Source organism: Pagrus major, chromosome 13, assembly GCF_040436345.1.
Source record: "Pagrus major chromosome 13, Pma_NU_1.0".
NCBI lineage: Eukaryota > Metazoa > Chordata > Actinopteri > Spariformes > Sparidae > Pagrus > Pagrus major.
In genome coordinates, this window is record NC_133227.1 from 9,396,853 (window position 1) to 9,423,666 (window position 26,814).

The window sequence follows — 26,814 nt, forward strand, 5'->3', positions numbered from 1 at the left end:
TAAGACTAGAGACGGGGGAGACATCTAATCCGGTTGTAAAGCTCACAAATAAACATGTTATACTCTGTTTGTTTACAAATGGTATCAAAACAACATGTTATGGTTTTCGACGGGCTTATGTATCGGACTATTTCTTGGTTCGGAGTAACTCCCTGAAGTCATGTCATCACCATGAGGTTGCCAGGCTACCAACGGAGACTCCAAGAAGTTATTGCGCCTGCCAAAAATTTGTGAATGTGTCGTGTTTACACTTCAGTTTTTCAACAAATTTAACAGACAAAATATGATGTGTTAATTAGTGAGCTGTCGAGATGCTGGCAGGCAGATTTTTCTCACCTGTGGACAGAGCCAGGTTCGCTGTTCCCCACTATTTCCAGTAATCACACTAAGCTAAGCTAAAATAACCCCTGATGCCTCTGGCTTCACATAGCTGCATCGATCATCCCATCTGACTAAGCAAGAGAGCGGATAAGCCTCTTCTGAAAATGTTGAACTGTTCCTTTAAATGTGCTGTTTTAGGACACAGAGCACAGCAACAACAGTTTTACACATATTTATAAAAGAGATGTGTTTTGCCTCTAGTTCTTATAAACTAATTGGGCTGCTGTGAGTCTGTTAATCCACTCATTATTCATTGAATACAGTCACGTAGAGAAAGTAATGGGTTTCCTGGAGGAGGGGGCAGCTGACTGAACTCCTGTTGCTTTTACATAACATGTAACCTTTTCCACTTCGTCTTGGGCATTTATTTATCCATGACCCCCTGTTTTTTGTATTCCCCTTGTGTTTAAATTGACTTTTTGAACAGCTGTTCAGTGGCAACTTATTGTTAAAGGTTAACTCCACCAATTTTACACATTAAAGTATGTTTTCAGGTCTTGATGAATGCTACTGCATATGTGAAAAAAGTAGTGTAAAGCCTTTTGTGGCTCCAGAGGAAGCTGCATGTAATTGGATAAATTGCCTCCAGTGATGAAACTCAACGCATTGTGGGTAATGTAGGTGCTAGGTTTTGAAAAGCAGTCCACTGGTATAGCATTTCACTCCTATGACACTGTTGGACTCATGATGGACAGTTATGAGTTTTAGACAGAGATATTGTATTTTTTTTTTTATTCCACATATGCTTCTTCCTTTTCAAAACCTGGTGCCTACATTACCCAAAATGCAACTCAACCAATGAGTGACATCACTGGTGGCAATAATCAGAATACACGCAGCTTTCTCTGCAGCCACAAAAGGCTTTATACTACTTTTTTCACATGTGCAGTAGAACTCCAAAAGACATGTAAACAGACTATAATGTGTAAAATTGGTGGAGTTACCCTTTAACACAACCACTGACATTGATAATAGATGATTAGATCTAACAGATTGTTTAAACGTAATGATGATTGTAGAATGAGTTCATAATGATGGTTGCACACTGTGTGGAGACCCACATCCAGAGAAAGAGTTACCTCATTTTTATGATGAAACTGTCACAGAAACATGTTCAGTATTTATCATCATGCCACCACCAGATTCCAGAGAACCAGAGATCTTGACTGTTGCCATGTCAGGAGGTGATCACTGTTCAGTGTCACTGTGTCACTGTGGCGACTTGTTTCTATGAAGCCGCACAGCTAAAATAGCTGGAAGCGTCATTTTCTTGTCACCAGGCAACCGCTAATCAGCTGCTCTCGATCAATTAGCAAGCATCGCTAATGACACTGACTAAAGCTATTAGTAACTCATTTCCATCATCTCAGGTGTGACACTTCAAGCCGGATGCTGTATATCACAACGGAGATATCAAAGTAGTGACGTGAGAAATGTCTCTGCTCAGATTCGGTATCTTTCGGTATTTATGCAATTCTGCAAAGCACTTGGAGATCAAAAACATAAATCCTCCATTTTCACTAAAAGACGTCTCTCACACCAAAAAATACAGCTTGAGTGATATTAATGCTGTGTCAGTTACAACTTGAGGCAGTAAACAAGTTTCGGCAGGCTTAAATTCAATTTATAACGTGTGAAAATCTTTCCACTGAAGTTGCAGGCGTCTTTGAAAGCTTATCTCTGGGTGATAAATGCTAACTTCCTGCTTCACGTCTCTCTTCCTGAGTGTTCCTCTCACTCCTGTCCCCGTCCTCTCTTTGTCATCTTTTCTTTCTCGTGAAAGTCAAAACCAACAACAGCAGGTGTCTCCTCCCTGTAACACCTTTCCTCCTGTCCCTTCTAGTGTGAACTCCCCGAGCCTGGCAGCAGCTGTAGCAGACTTAGCAGGGTGCTGGTAAGCTGAAGCCCGGGGAGATGTCACAACTATACTACCGACGGACTGACAGCTCCTCATACCGGGACCGCATCCCGCTGAGAATAGTGCGGGCCGAGTCGGAGCTGTCGCCTTTGGAGAAGGCCTACCTCGGAGCTGTGGAGAAGGGGGACTACGCCAGTGTCAAACAGGCTCTGGAGGTGTGTGTGTATGAATAAGTGCATGGACGAATGGATGATTCGATTAGTATATGGATGAACGCATACAGTCAATGAAACTCTAAATTATGGACGGATGAATGGATGGATATTGAAGCCTTAATGTAATTGGAGTGATTTAGAAATGATTGGGAGATTTATGGGTAACGTGCAGCCATAATTATCCTCAACTCATTACCAATCACATCTGGGGCCTTTGTTTACCTCGACGAGTGTCAGACCTTTAGTGGACCCTTACTATTGCTAGAGACCAGCTGTTTGGTCATCTCACAGAGCCTGGGATGCCCCAAATTATGTCAAAATACACAAAACAAAACAGAGGAACTGTCACATAGCAATTTTTTTAGCAAAATATATATATATATTTTTTTTAACTTGCAGTCCTCCCTAACAGTAATCTATTACACTTAACAGTTACAAAGTTCAAAGTAATACAACCCATTACTAGGGATGTCAATAATGTCTTTATAATATATTTACTATATCAGGTGCCACATTATCACCCAACCCATGTTAACCGGCATGCTGAAGACGATCTGCATGATGCGCACATATTTTACAATATCTGCAGAGTAACTTCGTCGCCCACTTGAGGTCGAATCCAGTCCCCTTTTCCCAGTCTTTGTTATATTTCTTCCCACATTTCGCCCACTTTGTCCCTGGCATTGTCAGCCAAGAAGCTAATAAAAACACCATAAATAGCGCTATTTTGATTCGAAATGTCGTCCATATTTATTGTGTATGGGGAAATGGGACGGGCTGAGGGAACAGGGGTGTAGACAGCTCCTGCAACAAGCTAGAAAATGTCTCTTTATTTTAGAAAGGAGAGACAGGAGACATGGCAGCAAGCCCAAAGAAGCAACTACACTTGAGAAACAAGCCCCAAAAAACAAACAAACACAGAGTTTACATTTCCCTTGAAAAATCAATATGTTTTCACTGAGTATTCTTCATCTAATCAATGACTTTCTTTTAAACCAAGTACCAAAGTAGCTGCTGAACCAAACCCTGACCCCGATTACATCTGTATTCATTTCTCAGGAGGCAGAGATCTACTTCAAGATCAACATCAACTGCATCGACCCCCTCGGCCGCACGGCTCTGCTGATTGCCATCGAGAACGAGAACCTGGAAATCATCGAACTGTTGCTGAGCTTCAACGTCTACGTCGGCGATGCCCTGCTGCACGCAATCCGCAAGGAAGTGGTGGGAGCTGTGGAGCTGCTGCTGAATCACAAGAAGCCGAGCGGCGGCATGCAGGTGAGTGGTCTGGGACTGATGGGAGTGGAGCGAGTTTTCAAAATAAAAGTGCTTTAATCATGAGGTAGGTGTGTGTCGGTGCACCAGCGGTGAGGGGGGAGGCTGTGGGGGGGGAGAAACTAGGATTGGTGGTGTTTACATTCTCTCCAAAGGACATGCCCCCCTTTTAATATGCAACCAAACTATATGATGGTGTTGGTATTTTCAGCATCAATATATTTCTATTTTTGGAGTATATAAAACACACTAATCCTATTTCTCTTCCACCTGCGGCAGTTTTATTTGTAAGAGCTATAATAACCATATTTTACTCAACAGAATATGACATTGCACGAATGTACACATCCACGACTCACACAAAAAAAAGCTCACAGCAGAGATTTGTTTCAAACCCTCGAGAGCTGATCAATGAGGCCATTGGCACAGCGGCCCTCGTGTCCAATCACAGGAGGAACTTTGGATCTTAATGAATGGTTGAGTGCAGCATCAGCCACTAAAATACTGGTGTTCATTGTGTGGTTCATAAGCTGCACACTGCTGCACGCTGCTGCCTGGAGCTTTTTATACCATCCAAAATAATTGACCCAGTATTGTTGGCAACAACAAAAGCTGACACTTCAAAAAGCCGACTTCATAAGCTTTTATCTGTCGTTGGGAAAAAGGAACAGGTTTTACAGAACGAGATTTAATGAGCATGTTTGGAGAGAAAATATGATGTACATTTAGTGTCTTTTTTTTTTTAATCTTAGGATTTAGATTAGTTCGCCATTGTAAAACACTGCTGCTCATAAATAAACCTCTTCCTCTAGTCGATAAGAACTGCCTCTTAGAGATTTAATTACTGTAATCGAAAAGAAACGCAGTTAAATTAATTTCAAATTGATGCCCCTTTGCAACTGATTACTCTCCACTCAAGAAGAGTTTTCTTTTGCTTGTTCCTGCCACACATGTACGGCACACGCGCTCAAACATGCTTTTCTTCTTCCCCTCTTCCTATCAGCAGTAATGCACCATAAACCACAACGGAGCAGATGTTTTTTGTCTTCATCTATCACCTAAAGGGGAGATGCTGGTGCCCTGTTGTGTCCTGCCTGTTTGGCTTCAATAAAATAAAGTGAAATGAAAATTAAGTGAGGAAACAAAAGAAAGCTCAGGCCCGTTTGCTAAATGGATGCGGAAGGGACTGAGATACAGAGGCCGGCAATTTCCAGTTGGAACCCCTCAGCTGTGACATCTATCAGCTTCCACATTTCCTCTTCACCTTCATGCCCTCGTAAGATTGTGCCTCTTCCCATCGCATGACTAGGTTGTGGAAATAAAGCACTTGTAGCTCTACCAAATTGACCCAGGAGAAGATCATTGATTATATTAAAAGCCTGTCTGGGAAAAGTGCATCTTATCTTTCGCGAGGTTTATTAATGACGAGATTAATTTTATGCTTTGCTGGAATTGTTTGTATTTGTCTTTCTATTTTGCCGGCTGTCTGAATGATTTGTTCGCAATCATTTGCAAGTGTTGCAGCTTATTTGTTTTCTGCTGAGGAGCCCATTGGATGTTGGCTTTTTAAACAGATTCATGTATTATCCTCTGAGTACAGATATGCATCTGTCGGAGGCACAAACACCCGAGCTCACAGCGTTTCTCAATTAAAAGGGCCTTCGGGCGCCTCTGCTTTGCTGTTTGTTCTTTTTCTGTCAGTCTTTTCTGTCCTCATTGTTTTTCCATCGGTCTGTGCAACCTGCTTCATTCGTACATAAACATAGTTACATAAGGGGATCCCTCCTCCGCCTACATATAACACAAAGCGCTATGTAAAGTAAGCGTGATCTTGCTTCAGTCCACAAAGACTTGAGCTTATTTTCTGCAGCGTCATTCAAAAACAAAACAGCTCAGCGTCCCATTTTATACCAGCTTTTTCCAAACAGCATATGTGATGTTGTAGGATGACAGGTGAGAAGCAGTGGGGAGGCTAGAAAAAAGGAGCGCGGTGGAAGCAGAACCACACGGATGCTAATGTTGCATTTCTCATCAATATGCTGATGGTGAGTGCCTCATTCTGATATGAGTAACACATGTGCATTACGCGGACAAGTGGGCTATAATTTTCGCTCCTTTTCGCCGCTATTATCATAACTGCACATCTAGCACCCTGCGCTCCTCCTGCTCTGTGCTTGGGCACAGGCCAGGGCTGTTTGATGTCGATTATTTGATGTCCCTCCTCCTCCCACATGGAGAGCGGAGTATATAGCTTATTAGATCACCCTCCTCTGCGAAATATGACAACTCTCAGACGTGGCTCCACGCCACTCTTTGGAGTTGCTGCTGCAATTGTGACTGCTGAGAGAGTAAACTGCACGAGTAATTGATGTCCACATGATAAAAATGACTTTTTCGGTGCAGTAGGATGACGAAATCCTGAAATCCCACGCATAACGATTCTTCATATGCCGTTCCTCAGAGAGCGGAGTTTCAAAGATGCTATTTCTGTTTCTACTCATAATAGACGACTTTGAGGTGGAACATTTCTAACACAACCCCATAGGGCAGTAAATCTCACATCTTTTCTTTAATGTGCATTCACATCTATTGTCTCTTATAACTTTGTAATTTATGAATATATCAGCAAACCAGCAAAAAGTGTCGTCCTACCTCTATGGATGGAGATGTCAGTCCGTCTGATGGTTGGTCAGTCAGTCCACCACTTTGGTCCAGACAGAAATGTGTCCACAGTGATACCCTGACTTTCCCTCTAGCAACCCCATTTGATCAGCATTTTTGGTTTTAAGTTGAAGATATAATATGTAATAATTTTGTATTAAAATGTCTGAAAAAGGATATGCCTTTGAGTTGTGTAGTTTTTTCCAACAATGTTCAAACCCAGATAAATCCATACGTTTACTTAAGCCGAAGGTGTGTTTCATTGAGGTAAAAACCAAACGGCAGTGACTTGAGACAGCCGGTGAGACAGCCAACGCTTTTCCTACTTACCTGTTTCCTTTGTTTGAAAAAAAATCTGTTCTGATGCTCCAACATCTTGGTCAATCGATAAACCACAGAAATAGCAGCTCAATATAACAATGGAGGGGGAAAAAAACAGCTCTGCTAAATCTAAATAGCCTGGCAGTGTAGCAGACGTCCCTGTAGCTATGATTCAGATTCATGATTTGGCATACAGCTACATTTAAATCCCATATTTAAATCTTTACATTGATTTAATATTTTAGTGTGTTTGTATAAATGGACAAGATGACTAGTAGAACACATTTTGTACATCTGTTATTAGCCTTTAAACTTGAAATGACTTTAACATTCATCTTGGTGAATCTCTCTCACCAGAACACAAGCTCCTCATTCTTATTCTCATACATCTTCTGTTTGCAGCCACCTATCGCAGGTTTATCCTCCAACCATACCCCGACTATCTTTTCTCTCTCTCTCTCTCTATTCCCTTTCTCCCTCAACACGGAAATCAGATAATAAGCCTTCATTTAAAAGAGGTGAAGTGGGCCAGCTTTCGGCTACTGCTCTGCAGCCGTGCATTTGCACTGAATGACATGGGAATAGCAAAAGGGCTTAGCTGGAGAGGGTGATAAGAGGGATAGGTGGAATGAGTTTCTTTCTGAGAATAATGATTCCCTCTGAAATGTGTGAAAGACTGATGCTTTTCACTACACTGTGGTCTATATCCTTTACTGTACTCTTGCTATGGATGGAATCTGCGACTTTGACCAAGGGCATAAATTCTTGATGGTATTTTAACATTTTTTTACTGCAGCTGCCAAAAGCTCAGACAGCTGTTTTTTGATCCTGCTTATTTCATTTAATTTCACTGGATAGACCTTCGAACTGCACTCTGAGGTGGGCAGAGGGTCTTTCAAGCTCTGTGTTTAACCAAACCAATTACTTCTAAAGTGAACTGAGGGTGTCAGTTAAACCTGACAGAAAGGAAAAAAGACCCTGAGGTCTAAATAGATGACTTGGTGGGCTTTGTGAACTCCATTCCATGTCATTAAAGCTTTTATTCTCTCCTCTCCCCTGAAAGGTTCCTCCTATCTTATTGGACAAGCAGTTCTCCGACTTCACCCCTGACATCACTCCCATCATCCTCGCTGCACACACCAACAACTATGAAATTATCAAGCTCCTGGTGCAGAAAGGCGTGTCTATGCCGCAGCCACATGAGGTGGGTAAACTAAATGTGTTTGTGGTATGAATTGCATTAGTGTTTATGGTTATTATCAGCGTGAATCCCCCATTTCCTCAACATGTCAACAACCATTCAGGGGTAAAACGAAAGTCTTGATTCAAGTTGCACTTTTGACGTTATCCAGTGGGGTTATGAAAGTCGTGTATCAGCCACATCAATAGAATCAATTCATATGATACCAAGCTACACAATGTCACATATATAGTAGTTGACATGGATTGTATTTTTTAAAAATATAATCAAATAATTACCAACTAAATCTGAATTTATTAAAGGTGCAATATGTAAAATTTCTATTCCAAAGAAATGGGGGGCAGCATATCACCAGAGTAACAGCTAACTACTGCTAACAAGAGCTGCTGTTAGCTAGTAAGTCACATTAGCTGACTCCAGTGTGGCGTGGGGCTAGTTTGTTAGCATGCTAACTTCAACTTTGTTCATTTTTTAACATTTTAAACTAAAAGTCTAACATATATCACCTTTAATGTTTTCTGCTGCTGTTAAATGTTTGTTTACTTGATTAATGTTTGTAAACATTTGTGCTTTTTATATTATAATCAGTGTATTAACTGTAAGTGAAAAGCTTCAATACAGTGTGTAAATGTGCACATTTTACAAGGTGAAAAATTCAACTGATTTGGCCTTTAACGTATGAAAACATCATACCCAGACATGACAGTGCTGACAGTGCTTGCGTTGCTACAGTAGACAGAAAAGTGACCCATTACGAGGCACCGGGAAGCCTCATTAAAATGCGTCCATGCTTTGTTTGATGTTGCAGGTGCGCTGCAACTGTGTGGAGTGTGTGTCTAGTTCAGACGTGGACAGCCTGCGGCACTCTCGCTCACGCCTCAACATCTACAAAGCGCTGTCGAGTCCCTCCCTAATTGCACTCTCCAGCGAGGACCCCTTCCTCACTGCGTTCAGGCTCAGCTGGGAGCTGCAGGAGCTCAGCAAGGTGAGGACAAGAGAGCCAGCTAATGAAACGTGGGAAATGATTTTAAAGCGCTGAATGTTGCTTTAATTAACATCTGCGTGCCCTTTCATGATACCATTGTGTGACATTCAGTGTCTATTTATTAGCCAAGTGTTAATATAAATTGGTCTTGGTAAATGTCATTTGGTGAAAAGGGTGTAAAATACACAAGGGTCAGCTATAAAAATGTAGAAAAAAACAGGAACCATGCATGCTATAATTCACAATATATAAAGTTTAATTATTTTAAAACCTAAAGTTCAGCAGCTTCATAACACAAAATGCCTAGAGGCAAACACCACTTTCTAGACCTCTCTCTTCATATGTTCCCGGATATGTTGACTTACATGTCAGCTGCCAGGTTCTTGCATGACTCGTGGTGTTGATCTGTATTCTGCGTGCACTCATTTTAAGGTGGAGAATGAATTCAAATCAGAGTACGAGGAGCTGTCCCAGCAGTGTAAGCAGTTTGCCAAGGACCTCCTGGACCAGACGAGAAGCTCCAGAGAGCTGGAGATGATCCTCAACTACCGGGACGACATCAACTTATTGGACGAGGAGGGGAACAACGACCTGGCAAGACTCAAACTGGCTATCAAGTACCACCAAAAAGAGGTAAGCTTGAGACCTAATCGTCATTCATCAGCCTTGCGTTCACTTTTACCCATTCAGCTCATGATTTAAGTCTGATCTAAATTCTTTTGAGTGGATCAGGTGGGAAAAGCCGTGAGACGAGAAGGCAGTGTGAGCTCTGGAGTTAATTAGATGCTCACTCTGCCATTTTAAACAGAAGAATAAAGTAGTCTCTAAAGGACAAACAACAAAAAAGCAATGGAACAGAAACAGTTATGTCTTGGTTCTGTATTTTGGAGGCTGCCGTGATGGGAAGGAGGGGAATATCATCCTGTTGGCTATCACCAAAATGATCTCTCACAAACACACCATCGCTCAGTCTTGTGCACCTGCCCCCCCTTCACCTCAGCAGAGTTGCGCGAGCAAGATATGAGTTCAATATCACAGTTTGGGTTCTGTAATATAGAGGAAGTCACATCTTGTCATCATGCTTTCCCTAGATTTCCCTCTCCTATTTCTTTTTCTTTCTGTCCAGTACTGTTCACCGCTTTATCTACTGTACAGCTTGTTGTCGGTATCAGTGCCACATGCCCCAGGCAACATTCACTGTATGTTGCCGGGGGAAGACAGCCAAGCCTTGAGTTAATGCTGCACCGAGCCAACGTCTTCTCACAGGTGTCATTGGCAGCCAACATGAGCCGGTGTAATGATGTTAGATTAGCATCAGGTTCTTTGTTGATGGTGCCAGACGCTGGTTTGGATCGGATTTTATCTGTTTTCAATTTGGCAGCTCAAACAGATGATAGATAGGCAAAGCTTGAATCCCATTACCAAAGCACTGCAGCTGCATCGTAATACTTGATGTCATAATGAAACCGCGACTGCGGCTCTAGATGTAGGGTTTTGATTTTCTTGAAACATGTAGATAATTACACAAAATGGTGTTCAAGTCAAGTCAGTCATTCTGCCACTGAAAACACCTGTTGCTGGAGTTTCTACATGCAGTGCAGCCAGTTAAACATGCATGCTCTGTGATGTTTAATGCAGGACATTCACATCTGTTTTTAATGTTTTAATGCACTGGATAACAGCTGGTAATGAAGTGTTGATTACTTTTCACGGTCCAGTTTCCTGAAACTAGTGAGTAAATTATTTTTTATTCAGGAACTTTGTCGGACCTGAACTGCATTTTAAACACATATGAATAATTATGAGGAAAGTGGCTCACACCTGATAACTCTACAGGCATATTTCCTTTATGGTTCATTGATTTAATGTTTTTGTTTCATGGTGAATGTTTTCTCAGTGGGTAGAGCCAGGAGTAATTAGTATGGGGAAAAAAGCTAATTAAAAGGTGCGTTGTAATTCCTTTACAGTATATCATTAAAGGTGTGCTGCTGCTATATAAGAGAGTGTAAATATGTGGCATTTTTTCACTTAAACTTTGGTTTTTAATGCCCCAAAGCCTAACTGACATTTAGGTTCTCACTTACGTAAGTGCCCTTAAGTTTCAAACTATGACGCTCTCCCTACCGATCTAGTGTCAGTTTTCCATGTGAAGGGCTCTGCGTCAAGTTAACACAAACACGTTATATGCAAAATCTGGTTGAACTTTTAAAAATAAAGGCTCTGTGATCAGGTACCCAACAATACGTAATATAGATTGTCCAGTTAGACTTTCAAAATAAAGCGTGCTGACAAACAGTAGGCATACATAGTATGACTTTTGGAATTTAATATGTTATTGTCAAACCGCTGCTGTTGAGAAAAAAACAAAAACTACTTGGTTGGTGTTAGACAAAATAAATTATTGGTTAGGTTTAGGCAAAAAAACTACTTTGTTAGGTTCAGGCAAAAAACAATTGGGGTAGGTTTAGGCTTAAAGTAAACTGCTTGGTTAGGTTTGGGCAGAAAAAAACACTTTGTTCGGGCCCAGGAAAAATCTACTTGGTTAGGGTTAGGAAAAGATCGTACTTTGGGATAAAATAACTAGTTCATGTCAGTGACGTAACTTCCGCTACCATCCCAACCAACCGGACTCTCTCGCTCTTTATACTACTGCAGTAGAGAGGAGCTTTAACTCGTGATGCAAGATAAGGTACCTACAGTGTCGATCTTTGACGCATAGGGCCACTAACCACGCTGCTGCATTTGACGTGTTGGGAGTGAGAAAAGCCAGGATCTATACCTCTGTAAAGCTAAGTGCTGTGGAAGATAGAAAAGCTTTACCCGATAATCATCTAATTCATGCATGAGCTATGTTTTTCTGGAGGCCTGGATTTAATGGCGTTGCCAAGTTATGGGGAGGCTGACGGCTTCCTCAGGCAACAAGAATAGGGTTAAACAGATATTACCTTGCAGAATAGTTTCGCTGAATATAAAGGTGAAGCAAAATGACGAGGAAGCAGACACATTACTCCCAGGAGCGACTTATAATTCATTCAGCTGTCTCTTGCTGGGAGCTCTCCCCGGCTGTCAGAGCAGATGCACTTTTGGAGGCGTCTCGATTTATGAAGCAGCCGTTCTCTCCGTCATCCATCCAGTTGTTGTGCGTCCAGACGCGGGTTGGCAGATGAGTTTGTTGAGTCACGAAAGGACAATTGGGAGTACTGCAAGTGGCACAGGTGGACATGATGATGGACGGTCCCCTGTCAACGTACCCCGTCTCTCAGCGGTTGGCAGTAAATCTGTCATCGCACACTGTGAACAAACATCCACTCCCGCTGCCTTTCCTCCACGCATCTCCTCTCCCCAGGAGTGTTTTAATTATCCGGGAGATGTTCCAATATGCCCTTCTCCCGCACCCTATCAATAACACCCTTCGATTGCGCTGGGACTTTGATGGAGGACGGCGTCTCATGATGTGGGTAACAGTCCACCCAGCTGCCCTTTTCAAATGATAAACATCCTCCAGCTAGCAGTCGTTTCAAGGTAAAGTTATTCTGCTGGAAATGCTCGTTCAGTGGTGGTGTGTGTGTGTGTGTGTGTGTGTGTGTGTGTGTGTGTGTGTGTGTGTGTGTGTTAAACAGTGCTGGAGTGCATTCAAGGTAAAAAGTCTCCTTCTTATAAAAGGTTTGTCCTGAAACGATTGTAAATCATTTTTCATCTTAGCCCGCTGCATCTCAGCGTGTTTCCAAATTAGTTTCAAGTGTTTTCTAAAATCGAGTTACATCTTTCTTCATTCCAGTGAAGCAAACTCAAACCCTCATTTCTAAAACCAATCCCAGCGATATGTTTATTTTTATTGGAAGCAAAAATCTTTGCATTGGGAGATTTTGCTCCGCTTGTTTTGATATCACTTACAGACAATTGATTTTATTTAGGGATTTTCGTGGAGAATAGTATAGTGCAGATTCTCCTTGTTGAAGTTTGAGAGTTGCTGATTTTCTGAAGAATTTACAGACTCGGTGTGATGAATCAGATCTCTTAAACACATGCAGCATGGAGAGAAGACCCGAGTGTAGCGTTCTCTGCAGACCTCATGACAAGGCTGACCTCATCAGTCACACGGTCAGGTATTGATCAGCGGCCTTTTAATGTTATGCGAGACAGTGACTGGCAGCTGACGCTTAAATTACTCCATCACAACTAAGGCACAGAGAATCAGTCTATACATCGATTCCTCAATCTAAAATGTTCATGCATTGATTATTAAATCTGAAATGTTTAATTGCCACAAAATGTAGTGATGCTGTTATGTGGCAAGAATATAGCAATCTTGCAAAAGTAGCGTTGTTAAACTGGATTTTATATAAATTCAGCCACGCAACAGTAACAGCAGGTACTGAGCCATTAGGTGAAACATTTTGTGGGATTACTCAGACCTGTTTTCTTTCATTGGTTCAGAGAAAGGAAATAAAAGGTGTGAAGTACACATCATTAACAATATTGGCTATATACTCAATCTGTAATGGGAATAGTTAAGCTGGCTGTAAAACTGGCAATATAACAACGCTGCAGGAAGATGACATCTTTACAGAGTAAATGTGCACACACACACACACACACACACACACACACACACACACACCGACGTATTTATAGCTTTTGCTTTCGTGCCTGCGAGAGATGATCTTTAAGCCAGACAGGGTTTTGCCCCTTGTGAGGCATCAAGGGTTAAGTGGACACTCAGTTGGACTGCAATGGCTCATTTGGCTGTTTTTCGCAGGGAGCATTCACTGTGTTTAGGGCTTTTTGTCTGGGCTGTGATCACCACTCATCTCTTTCAGACAAACACTCAGGCTCTTATAATTGGCCCGACATTCAGCCAGAATGTGTGATATTTTTTTTATAGTCCTGGCTGTTGATGAGTGTTGCAGTGACTCATGTTTTTGACCCTAAACTGAACAAAGTAAAGGACAGTTCTCCTCTTTAACCCTCTTATGTGTGTTTGCAATCGCTTGTTACGTTTTTTTTGTATTTATCCTGGAATCTGTGTGTGTTTTTGGGCTTTGCTGCCGCTGTGCTCGCAGGGTTTAGGATGGCAATTTATAACGGTGTGAAGAGAAATCTCCACAGGCCTTTAGTCTAAAGAGCTGAGCTAACAGAGCAGCCTGCGCTCTGAGGCAGCAGGAGGCCAAATCAGATAAATATGATCAGTAACACAAACGCATTTAAGTGGAGATTATCCCCTTTACCTCCCTGGGGGTTTCAACAGTGGATTACTCTCATTTGTACTGGTATACTTGCAAAGATATAGGTGAGGATTCACAGTGAGAGCAAAAATAAATTAAAAAATATATGAAAAAATATTTGAAATTCCCAGAGAAACCTAAATGGTGCATGCTGTAGTTTGACGTTGCCCCCTTGTGATATCCCATAAAAACTGCAATTCACTGTTTCACTGTTCATTTTCATCTCCATTTAATGTCTCCATTAAATGGAGATGAAATTGCACTGACAGGAATATGTGTTATGTAGTGATGGACCATTAGCATGCAGTTGTTTCAGCAATTCAGCGCAACAGATATCACGATTTGTTGAGCAATGTTCAGCCTTCAAACGATCGTTCTCTATAAACAAGAGAAAGAGATAACACTGCTCGTTCCCACTGCGGTTTGAAAAATACTCACACAAGTTTAGTTGTATTTCAGCGCAGGTGAAATAATCTCACTACTGCTGCTTTATGAAATCTGATTGTTACCGCAGCTGAATGCACACATACTCTGACTGGGACACATTTTCAAAGTGGATATTTTTAGAAGCAGCTTTCATGTTCGGGCTGTTTTGGCGGTGTCATGTGAAGTCCATCAACACCCTGGTTTTATAAGGGAGAGACCAGATCCGATGCATTTAAGGTGACAGGCAGACAGATAGTGTGTGGATTGATTCAGAAATTCTGTCAGTCATCTGATAGTTCCTGTCATGGAGAGGTTTTAGTATCCTCGCAGATGTAAACTTGTAAAAAAAATGATGGCATAAAAACTCTTACACACTCAAGAATGGAAACACTTTCCGTGTTCGAGTGTCCAGATTGTGCAGAAGATTTGGGGATATTTGTTTACTATCAGGCCTTTTTCTCCCTTTGAAAAATATTTGAAATATTCTCTTTCAAAGTTATGGACTTCGTATGAACCTCATGGCAGAAGCTTCCTAAGTCTGACATCCTTTTTTAACTCAGTTAAGATGTTAACTTACTGTATTTAGGAGGGAGATTCTCTTATCTTATATGAATTAAGCCATTACAGAACCGTCCCAACTGAAGTTTTTCCTCAGCTTAGTGTTGTCAGGTCTGTATGAAGGATGAAGATGGGAACAATATGAACGCTGAAATGACTGGAAGGTACACTACTCAAACAGTAGGCCAACTGTTAAAGTTAACACAATTAGTCCATTGGAAAACCTAACACTGATGCTAGCACGTTGAACACCCATTTTAGCCTGTTGGAGTAGCTAACATTTACTTCCATCTGTTGGAGAAGCTTACACTGACATTACCCTGTTAGCTTTCATTTTCCCTGACCATGTATTAGCTAACAAAGAACACGGTAGCCTCTGCTCCAGTGATGCGATTAGTGCCTCCAACTGATCTAAAACTGGATATCAAATAAACGTCTTCTCTTGTCCATAACAGCGAGCTAGCTAGCCAGTACAGAACGGGGGGCGACCCCCATTCTGAAGGACCGCCATTCCGACGGTCCATCATTCCGACCGGGTTAGGGTTAGGGTTAGGGTTTCAGGTTCGGAATGGCGCCCTTTTTTCAAAAATAATTAAGGGCCGGCACTCCGAAACATGAAAGTGAACGTTCGGAATGGCGGCCCTTCGGAATGCCGCCCTGGAACCGTACAGAACAGATACAGGTACAACAGGACGAACGCAGATTGAAGAATCAAGTTTAGAGATCTCGATAAATCTCGTGAATTTCCTAAAATTTATTCCGATTTATTTTTCAAACTGAACATAGATTTAAAATTGTTCGTGTGATGAGAGTCCTGTATTTCAACTCCAAAGCAAAAAGCAGCTAAAACAACCAGCAACAAGCACGTTGCCTGCCTGTCAACGTGCCTCTGTGAAAGTGGGAGAGAAGAGTTCGGGCAGACCTTTAATGTCGGTGAAGCTGCGGGGGACGCCGTCATCAAAGAGCTAGAAAGCACCCTCACTTGTTCCCTCACACACTTACTGACTTGCACTTTTCTGCCACTTTTGGACAGTTGACAGTAGAGAGAGGTGGGGAGGGTGGAGATGGATCCTTTTTGAGTTATGTGAACAAGCCACTTAGGGGCAAATATGACACTTCACTCCAGCTGAGGTTTGGAAGTGATAGTGACAGATGCAGGGTGGGTGAAATAGCAGAAGTGTTGGGCATGTTTGGACTCTCATCGCCCAGGAAAAAAGAATAGGAGCAGAAGTTTTTGTGTAGGAAGGTGGCTTAATCAACGGACCTTAAAGTCAAGGGGATTCAAAATACCACCGCAGCATAAACACAGGAAATAAATGATAAATTAATTATCTATTCTACTGCCAATGAGGCCCATGTATAAGACTGTATAAGAAGGTACTGTAGGTTAATTGCTTATCTACGCTGTCTTTCTCTTAAATAAGATAGTGTGAACAGGAGGGTTACGTTATAATTACAACTCATGCTGAGGCAAATGCTGGCATGAGTACAATGCCTAATTATAACATTAATTAGCTTAATTTGTGACCTCATTAGCATGTCTGTCAGCGTTTAATATATCATCCTGATTAAGGCGAGACATCAGGCAGCACAAGTACCTCTTGTTTACTGTTATTAATTAGCAATAATGTTCTGACAAGCGGTGAAAGATGCGAGCTAAAAACGAACTCTTTGTTTGGGGATGGAGTGTCAAAATACCTGCGACAGAACAGCTGTGAGCAGATGATCAAAGCTTTCTTTAAAAAAGACACAACAATCCTGCTGCTGCAGAATTTAAAACAATTACTCAGTTTTATTTTATTATTTTCTGGGCTAAAGCAGTTCATTACAAGACTTAGCCTGCACCCGCGGGTCCGCTTCAGACCTTCAGTTGCAGCGTAATGAGGTTAGCCATTTTGTCTATAACAAGGTTCATACTCAAAGGAGTCATATGAGAAGAGAAGATCGGCAGAGAGGCTTTTTTCATTTTTCCTTTCCCTCTTTATTCTTTCTGTTGTGGATAACACAAAGAGTTGAAGTTGTATCATTGATCACTTCAGTATCCTCCTAATGCTCTCTTTGTCTGTCCACAGTCCCTCTGCTTCTCTACTCATCCATCATATTCACCCCCTCCTGTATTCCCTCTCTGCACTTCCTCTCAAGTTTTGTGGCGGTGCTGTAGTTGAAGTATGGAAATATGAGCCATTCTACTCGAGACCCCAACGCAGGAGGGATCTCTGGTTCCCATGGAAACCAGACTGCAGAGTTGGTGAATTGGCACCTAACCGGGCCGCTTTACACTTTGACTCTGTCATCGAGGCTCAACGGGGTATTTTACACTGAGTGTATGCTCAGTACGTGTGTTTGCGCTCGCATGTGTGCCCGTGCCGTTCAACTCATTTGTACAATGCGGTATTTATTTATTTTTTATTAAATGAGAATGTCTCCCAGATATCTCTAGATTATTACCAGATGCTACTGATGCTTCAGTCTGTTTGGCTGAGGCGGTTCCACGGCACAGCTGCAGTTTTGATCCATCGATGTTTTGGCCTTGCTGATCTGACACCTGCACTCAGTTACTCAGAGAGGAACATGGCATCAACTACACACACATCACATACGGTATTGATCCCACAGAAACACAAACATCAAATGTGTCAGACAACAGAAAACAGGACAGAAATATTTCCCGCATGCTGACTTTGAAGCATTTTCCCGTCGTGGATTAGATGTGGTCTGCTTTAGATGAAGCTCAAATCATATTCAGATTTCTCAGGAAGGAGTGCTGTTTTAACTTGTCAGGAAAATTAACAAGAAATGCAAAACAGTCATCTAAAAAACACGATCCCCTGAGAAGATGTAAATTCCTTTTTACTGACCATACAGTCATTTTTATTTATAATAACTAAATAAATCCCATTAATATAAAATCATGATACTACCCAAATTCCAAAAAAATGGGACGCTGTGTGAAACAGAAATAAAAACAGAATGCAATCATGCAAACAAACTGTGTTTACCGATAAAGGTTTTGCAAAGTGTTTCGTTTTATTACATTTAACAGTGATTTTATAGTGTTTTCTTTAAATTCACATAAGATTCAAGTGAAATTTTGGCTAAGTTTTGATATTTTGCATTGATGAAAGTGAAATTGACCGTCTGATTACTGTCTAAACGCGTGTTGATGATGAGCCTTCACATTCTGACACCACCAACACATCCTCCTCCCACGTTTGTGTGCTCCAAACTAGAACTTGCTGCAGGTGCTAATTCTGGCATGTGGTCACTTGGGCATCATGCTCAGTGTAAAAACAGCCTAAGGCTTACGATGCTGCAATCGTACATTAGATTAGTGAAGTCCTCTCTGTAGATCAGACAGATGAAGAGTATAACTCTCCCCTCCCTTCTTTCATTTCTTTTTAAGTTTGTAGCTCAGCCAAACTGCCAGCAGCTTTTGGCATCCCGCTGGTATGACGAGTTCCCCGGCTGGAGACGCCGCCAATGGGCTGGGAAGTTCTTCACCTGCGTCTTCATCGGCCTCCTCTACCCCGCGTTTGCTCTCTGCTACCTCATCGCTCCAAAGAGTCGCTACGGCCTCTTCATCCGCAAGCCCTTCATCAAGTTCATCTGCCACACGGCGTCCTACCTGACCTTTCTGTTCCTGCTGCTCCTCGCTTCTCAGCACATTGTCACGACTGAGCAAGACAGGCAGGGACCTGCACCGACCACTGTGGAATGGATGATCCTGCCCTGGGTGCTGGGTGAGTAAAAGGGGTGAGGACTGAGGGCCTGTAGGTGGGTGTCCTGGTGTACTAAAATAACACTGTGGCTACTTTGTTCGACTCATCACCTGTTTTGTAAAGTTGGTGTGCAGTCATTTTATGCTGCTTGGGAGTCATAGCTGATTACTCTCCTCAGGTCTATAAACACTACCAGTGTGGCTACAGGGATGGAGATATCATATCAGTACTTAATGGGCACATGACAAAGGGCCCTATGTTCCCGGGGTTAGGGTTTTGACCTGAACATAAGAGAGGGAAGGCAAATCTGAGGTTCCCGAAACGGACACTCTCCTCAAGACGGCTGCACCTTGACATCCTGTCCATGAATCTGACAAACAGGATCAGGACTAGGGACACCCCTGGCACCACTGTGCCTAGATACAGCGCCACAGAGCTGCAGACTCTTAGTCTTGTTAATATAGTAACCAGATATTTTGTAATACAGTTTCTGATCTTTGGCACTGGTGACTCAGTCAGGGGAGTTTCATGCCCATCCGATGTAGAGTGCTCAAACTCCCACTCACCTAAATTTATCAGTGCAGAAATTAATTGGGCTTTCATGTTCACAACCCTGGATACCTGAAATAACTCTGTACTGTTCTGGCTTACACCTGACAGCTCATCAGAAACAAGTATTCCCTGTGTCCATTTCTAAGTCTATTTTTGAACAGATGATCAAACATTCTCTGTATTTCCAGGATTCATCTGGGCAGAGATCAAACAAATGTGGGATGGTGGTTTTCAGGACTACGTCCACGACTGGTGGAACCTGATGGACTTTGTCATGAACTCTCTGTACCTGGCCACCATCTCCCTCAAGATTGTAGCCTACACCAAGGTAACCAATAATTTATGAACGGCAGAAGAATAGACCGATGTAGTGTGTACCCGACGTCTCACTTTATCTGTCCACCATTATTTGTCCTCTTCAGTACAGCGGTAGTAAACCCAGGAACCAATGGGAGATGTGGCACCCGACTCTAGTAGCTGAGGCAGTGTTTGCCATCGCAAACATTTTCAGTTCCCTGCGCCTCATCTCGCTGTTCACAGCCAACTCTCATCTGGGGCCATTGCAGATCTCTCTGGGGAGAATGCTGTTAGACATCCTGAAGTTCCTCTTCATCTACTGTCTGGTAAACACACAAAGCGGGAATATAGACATGAATACAATAGTATAAAGTAGGGTACAGTAACTATGACAAAGAGGCTGTTCACACTTGGTATCAACATGTGTCCTGAGCGATACGATCATTGGTGGACAGCTCTAAAAACGAACATTTCAGATCCAGACTCCCTTACAAATGGTGCGATTTTAAGAGTTGTTGAGTTAGGAGAAACTTAACAAACTTTGCGAAACAGCAATGGCAAATTTTCAATCATTCATACCTTCCTGGAAATTTGGCATTAAATGCAATACACTGAGTTGTATCTTTTTGTAAAAAGTGTCAGTGCTGTACCAGCATGCCTGCTTCTGTGACTAAAGTGCGTCTTACCTCCCAGCTTTTAGCAGCTGTTTGAACTGATTTCATAATTTACACTTAATTCAAGAGAGCAGACAACATTTTATTCATGTTAAACATGTCACATTTTACAAATAGTAAACAGAAACCAATACAGGCAGTCCACAGTCCCCAGACTCCCTTATAAAATCGCTCAATTTTATGAGTTGTTGAGTTGAGTCTTTATAAAAATGCTGTCTACAACAAATTCTTAACTGTCTGGGCCTTCTTGTTCATTCAGCAAACATCAAACAAGATATTTATTTATTAGTCTAAAAAACACCCAATCTGTTTGTTCCATCGATGTACGTACGCATTTAATTGTATATAGAGCGGGGAAGTGAGATCTGATCACAAGTGGTCACTCAAGACGCATGTCGGGAAGCATGTTAATGCCATGTGTGAACTGACAGGTTTAGAGCTACCCACCCGTTAGGACCAGGTCTGATATCCCTCGAAGGAACACATGGGTTCACTTCAATAATTGAATCGATACACTCTACCCTCTTTCTCCAGGTCCTGCTGGCCTTTGCTAACGGGCTCAATCAGCTGTACTTTTACTACGAAACCAAGGCCGAGAAGGGGAAATGCAAAGGCATCCGCTGTGTGGAGCAGAATAACGCTTTCTCCACGTAAGTTCACATGAATTTCATCTTGCCTGTATGTGGAGTGTGGATGTGTGATGTTGTGAAATTGAGTGACAAAGAAAGAGAGAGCTGTGAGTCTGTGTATTTTGCTGTTGCTGGTTGCAAAAAAGTGTGAAAACGCTTAAAAAGTTTTCAGTTGCCAAGAGAAACTGATGTTAAAGCTGAATTTTCTCAAGCAAAACCCTTCAATTGATAAAATGTTGCCCGTGTATTTCTGCCGCAGGTTATTTGAGACCCTACAGTCTCTCTTCTGGTCAATCTTCGGTCTGATCAGCCTGTATGTGACCAACGTGGATGCAGACCATCAGTTCACTGAGTTTGTCGGCGCCACCATGTTCGGCACCTACAACATCATCTCACTGGTGGTGCTCCTCAACATGCTCATAGCCATGATGAACAACTCGTACCAGCACATTGCTGTGAGCACAGATCAAACATACTGCAGACATGACCGTGTGGCGTGAATGATGCTTGTGTCGTGCAGTGCGTTTCATGTGCCTTGATCTTGGTTGCAGGATCACGCTGACATCGAGTGGAAGTTTGCCCGGACAAAGCTGTGGATGAGTTACTTTGAAGAAGGGGCCACTCTGCCAGCTCCGTTCAACATCATCCCCAGCCCCAAGTCGTTCTGGTACCTCATCTGTTGGATCAAGAAGCAGGTGTGCAAGAGGAGGATGAGCTCAAAGCGGGCTGAAACTATTGGATCTCTCGGAGTAAGTGAACTGGTTAATACTTAAAGGTTAACTCCTGTTTACAGGTCTTTGGGAGTACTACTGCATATGTGAGAAAGAATAGCATAAAGCCTTTTGTGTCTCCAGAGGAAGCTGCATGTAATCTGATAAATTGATGAACTGATGTCACTCAGTGGCTAAGATGCATTGTGGGTAATGTTGACGCCAGGTTTTAAAAGCAGTCTAGCGTAGCACTCATTATGGACTGTCTAGAAACAATCGATACAGAAGAGCCACTAATTCTTCTTCCTTTTCAAAACCTGCTGCCTACATTACCCACAATGCCACTGAGTGACATCACTGGAAGCAGTTATCAGATTACTCTGGAGCCTCAAAGGCTTTTTTGGTACTTTTTCCACATATGCAGTAGTGCTCCCCAAGACCTGTAAACACTCTAATTTGTAAAGTTGGTTGAGTTACCCTTTAAAGACACATTTATATGAGTTTCAGGTCTGTTTGTTTGACAAGGGAACTTCAGAAACAGTCGGGTGGGAAAACTTTTGTACTAAAATTTTACACAGCAAATCCATAATCCACTCTGAACATGTGCTATTTTATTTAAGTTTATAGTCTAGGTTTCTTAAAAGCTGCCATTAGTCGCTCTTGTTTGTGAGTCTGGTCATTTTGTGATGGTACCAGAGCTGAACCAATTAGTCGATCAGCGGGAAAATTAACTGCACTCGATTCATCATTTCAGTCATTGTTAAAGCAAAGTGCTTTGCTTTCAAATGTCAGGATTTGCTGCTTTTCTTCAGTCTATCTATATGACAGTAAACTGAATATCTTTTTTCTTACTGATGGTGAAATAAAACACCGCCATGGTAACACCACTGGGAAAACAGATTGATTAATAATTAAAATAATAATTACTTTCACTCCGAAACAGTAGAATCCACTTCTTTAGATGATAAAAAACTAATTTTAGAGTCTTTCAGAGTCTGTTTTCTGCCACAAGGCTCAGGGGCCACATGCAGTGAGACCCACGGACAACAAAGTTTAATACGAACTAGTGCTACTGTGGAGAAAAGCTAAAAATGTTTTTTCTCTCTTCTGTAACTCAACCTGTCTGGCATCTGATGTCTGTGCAGAGGCGAGCAGCAGAGAACCTGAGGTTAAACCATCAGTATCAGGTAAATGTAATCTCTTTCAAAGCAAGCTGAAGTTGATGTGTGTGTGTGTGTGTGTGTGTGTGTGTGTGTGTGTGTGTGTGTGTGTGTGTGTGTGTGTGTGTGTGTGTGTGTGTGTGAGTGAGTGACAGATCACACATTCTGCTGTTTGGCACCTTTCTATATTCTTCTTTTCAATCCGTCAATAAAATGCTTTTACGATGTCACATATAATAGGCCTAACAGATACACTCAATGGGCTGTCATCACCATTCTCTGTTGAGGGTTTTCTATTTGTCGTTGTCTGCAGGTGGCTGTTGTAGTAATTTTCATGGGAGATGTTGCGTGAAATGTTTCTTGTGTATATTTGCCATCTTTTTCCTGACTGATTGTTTGAGATTTGCACTGTGTTGGGAAGCAACACGTTCATCCAATACAAGAAGATTTAAATGTATTCAAAGCCATTTTTTTCACTGATGTAGGAGGTACTGAGAAACCTGGTGAAACGTTACGTGGCAGCCATGATCAGAGATGCCAAGACAGAGGAAGGCCTGACTGAAGAGAACTTCAAGGTAGGCAGCTCAGCAACTACGCTAAGTTGGCACTCAATCTATATTTCTTTAGAAAGCTTAGATTCTTGTGATTTGATTCATGCCAACCAAGTCACTGATGAAGCATCTCCAACAAAACCTGTCTTCTCTTATTCCCAAAAGTCCAGTAGATTCATTTCAGTAAAAAAAAAGGTCCAAAGCACAGTTTCTCATGCATAAATGGTGACAAAATAGCGTCCAACTCTGATCACGTGTGTTTTGATATGCTTTCATACGTCTAAAAACTCCTCACTTTCAATCCAAAACGCCATTATACGGCCATACCGGAGATCCTGAGATGGTAGAAGTTTCATTAGACCAGTTAGGAGCTTCTATGCCTACTGGAGCTCTAAAAACCCACTTGTACACAACCTGCACAACACCAAATGACAACCAGAGTTAGCAACTAGCTGGCAAATGTTACTATGGTGCCACATTTAGTAGCTAATGGGACGGATACTGTCCTCAGGAGTTGGTAGAAACCAAAAACTGAGCTACAACGAGAGGGAAATTAGACTGTTTGCTCAACAGATGCAGACACAAACAACTCCAAATGAATTCTAATTAATTCAAAACTGCTGGATGTGCAAATAGGCAACAGTAACTTAGGGTGTATTCACATTTGCCTTTATTCAAGTTATCACACTCACATGTGGGAAAAAGCCAGTGGGCCGAGACTGCCAAGAAACAGTGGTCTCAGTCTGTGATGGTGCATCTAAAATATACTATAAATGCATCTGTTGGTTGTGAAATCTTTTCAGGAAGCTATTTTTATAATTGATCTTCGCAAGCCATGCATACATTTATGCAAAGCATTAGCTTAATTTGTAACACGTATGCACATCAGTGTATTTACCCTGATCAAAAGTTCAAAAGCTGTGAAGACTCTCATGCATGTATCATCCTCAGTGTACTTTTTCAGCTCATATATATAGTCTCATAATACTTTAAATTAGTTATTTCTTCGTGAGCTCTTTGTGAGACCAAAGAGTTTAAATATACACACCAGAATCATTACAGTGTGACATTAACTTCTGTCTATCACTGAAATTTGATTTCCCCACATGGGTCCTGATGATCAGGACGACAATCTCCAATCAAGTTACTGTTAGGGCTAATAGAAAAGCTACCCAAAAGGGACCCAAACGCAAGACACACAGAGGCAGGCAGGTGGAGAGACAAAAAGTGAGCTTTAATGCCAATATTATAACAAAAAGGCAGGCAAAGGAAAATACCAAAGTATTAGAAAAACTAAGGACAAACCAGAAAACCACAAGGAATAAATCAGGAACTCAGGGACCACAGGAGGACCGGAGAACAGGCACATGAGCACAGGAGACACAGGACTGATGAACCAACAAAGAGTGAGGGAACAACACAGGCTTAATTACAAACTAAACTAACAAGGGGATGCGGTGCAGGTGGAGAGACACTGGGAACAGGGCAGTGCTAAAGCTGAATGATGTGAGACAGGTGTTGGTGGGGAGAGGAGCACAGGAACACAGGAGGGAAACTGAACACTGGGAACACAGGTGAGCAGGAAGTAGAAGGTAACAACAAGAGGCAAGGGATATCATTACAAAATAAAACAGGAAATTAAGAAAAAAAAACAAAAAAAAAACATGCAGTTACCAGTCTGTGTAACATAATGTTAACAACTCTTGTTCCGTTTGTGAAAAAAAGTCAGAGCAGCCCTAAAGTGCAACAGTTTACCATGTTTTCCCTTCTTCAGGACCAGATGAACCGAACTACAGGCGTGAAAACACCCTTAAAAAGTGATAGTAGCATGAGCCAGTGATGTGATTACAGCTTGTATTTGCTACCCTCAAGTGGTCAGACAAATTAGTTACTGCAGGTTTAAAGACAATTGAATTGTGATCAGTCAGAACCATATAATTACATTTTCCATGCACACGGCTTATTTGTCAGCTGTTATTTGGACTTTCCGAGATACGTTATTGCCTTAAAAAAGAGCCAAAATCACCCATTTTAAATGTTCTCATATGCTTTGTTAGAAAAAGAAATTGCTGTGTCATAAATTATACATTACACTTAATCCACTTAGTATTGACTGAGTTTAAATTGAATCGAGTGTTCTGCAGATACAAACAACTGGGACTAATTATTAGAATAAATGCATTCACCTTTTTGCCTTATTCTCTCAGGAGCTGAAACAAGATATCTCCAGTTTTCGTTACGAGGTGATGGGCATGATGAAGACAGGGAAGCCTGCTCTCCCGGGGGCGAAGGCCAGCAGCAGCTCGGCGGACTCCGGCTCCTCGCTCGAGGTGCCTCCCTGCCCTCAGATCAGCCAGGCGAAGACCAAACTCAACCGATTCAAGATCATCGCATCCATCCTCAAGCAGGGCAGCTCCACAGCTTCACCCAGGCCGCCCGAAGCCTCCAACGGCCTACCTAATGGACTCTTGTCCCCGGTCTCTGATGAGAGCTCTGGCGAGAAGTCAAGCCAGAGGAAAAATTTCCCCAAAGATATCACTGACTTTGGTTTGTTCCAGAAACGCCACAGGAGCGGTAATGAGGACGCATCAGGCGCGGGACAGATGTACTCGTTGTCGGAGGAAGCGGGGGAGTCAGACGCAGACGGGCACGACAAAGAGCACAGGGCGAGAGGTAAAGACGGGAAAGGACCCCTGGAGAGAGCGGGGGAGGAAGACGCTGCAGTAAATGAAAATAGCGAGGTCTTGAACGCCAACAACAGCTCGGATGAAGGCGGAAAAAAAGAATCTGAGGAGAAGGACAAAGAGAGTTTGCCCTGTGGTGACTCAGTAGCTGATGGATGTTTGTCAGGGTCATCCAGCAAAGAAGCATAAGAAGTGATGATACATGAATATAACTCCAGGCCAAGTAATGCTGGACGGAGAGACTGACAATCAACGTGAGCTTCAAGTGAGGATGATTCGAGCTTTTCCACTGAACTGACGATCAAACTTGGTCTTTGGAGACTCAGGGAGGCCTTTGGTTTCAGAGTTTAGATGCTGTTATATTAGCAGTGGAGATGCAGCAAAGGTAAACGGAGCTCTGCGTGAGCATCGCAACGATTTAGATTTTAGGATAAAGTCATTTCATCTTATCTCATCCCACAGACAGATAATTGAAAGGTAGTTATTATTTCCTGGAACCTTTTAACCTCCTCTCTCCCTCCGTGTCCCTTATCTAACACATGCCCTTCTAATTACCCATCATACACCACACTCTCTTCCATCAATCTCTCTCTACCTCTCTTCCTTCCTGTTTATCTCCACATTGCTTGACTCTCTTCATCCTTATCTCACTAGAGCAATAGATGCATTCTGTTTAGACCCGACCCTCTGCCTTACTCTGTCCGTTTCTGCACTTTACACACTTTATACTGA

General features: G+C 42.2%; 1 protein-coding gene across 1 annotated transcript; it reads left to right on the forward strand.

Moving 5' to 3' along the window:
* The first annotated feature begins 2,295 nt into the window (after positions 1-2,295).
* Positions 2,296-26,271, forward strand: trpc4a (transient receptor potential cation channel, subfamily C, member 4a). The gene is made up of 14 exons (XM_073479651.1): positions 2,296-2,454; positions 3,514-3,732; positions 7,775-7,915; positions 8,721-8,897; positions 9,330-9,530; positions 18,510-18,846; positions 19,566-19,705; positions 19,800-20,000; positions 20,883-20,998; positions 21,237-21,432; positions 21,529-21,726; positions 22,833-22,874; positions 23,333-23,422; positions 25,606-26,271. Exons 1-14 carry the CDS (start codon positions 2,296-2,298, stop codon positions 26,269-26,271), a joined length of 2,883 nt encoding a protein of 960 aa, XP_073335752.1.
* The last annotated feature ends 543 nt before the right edge of the window (positions 26,272-26,814 follow it).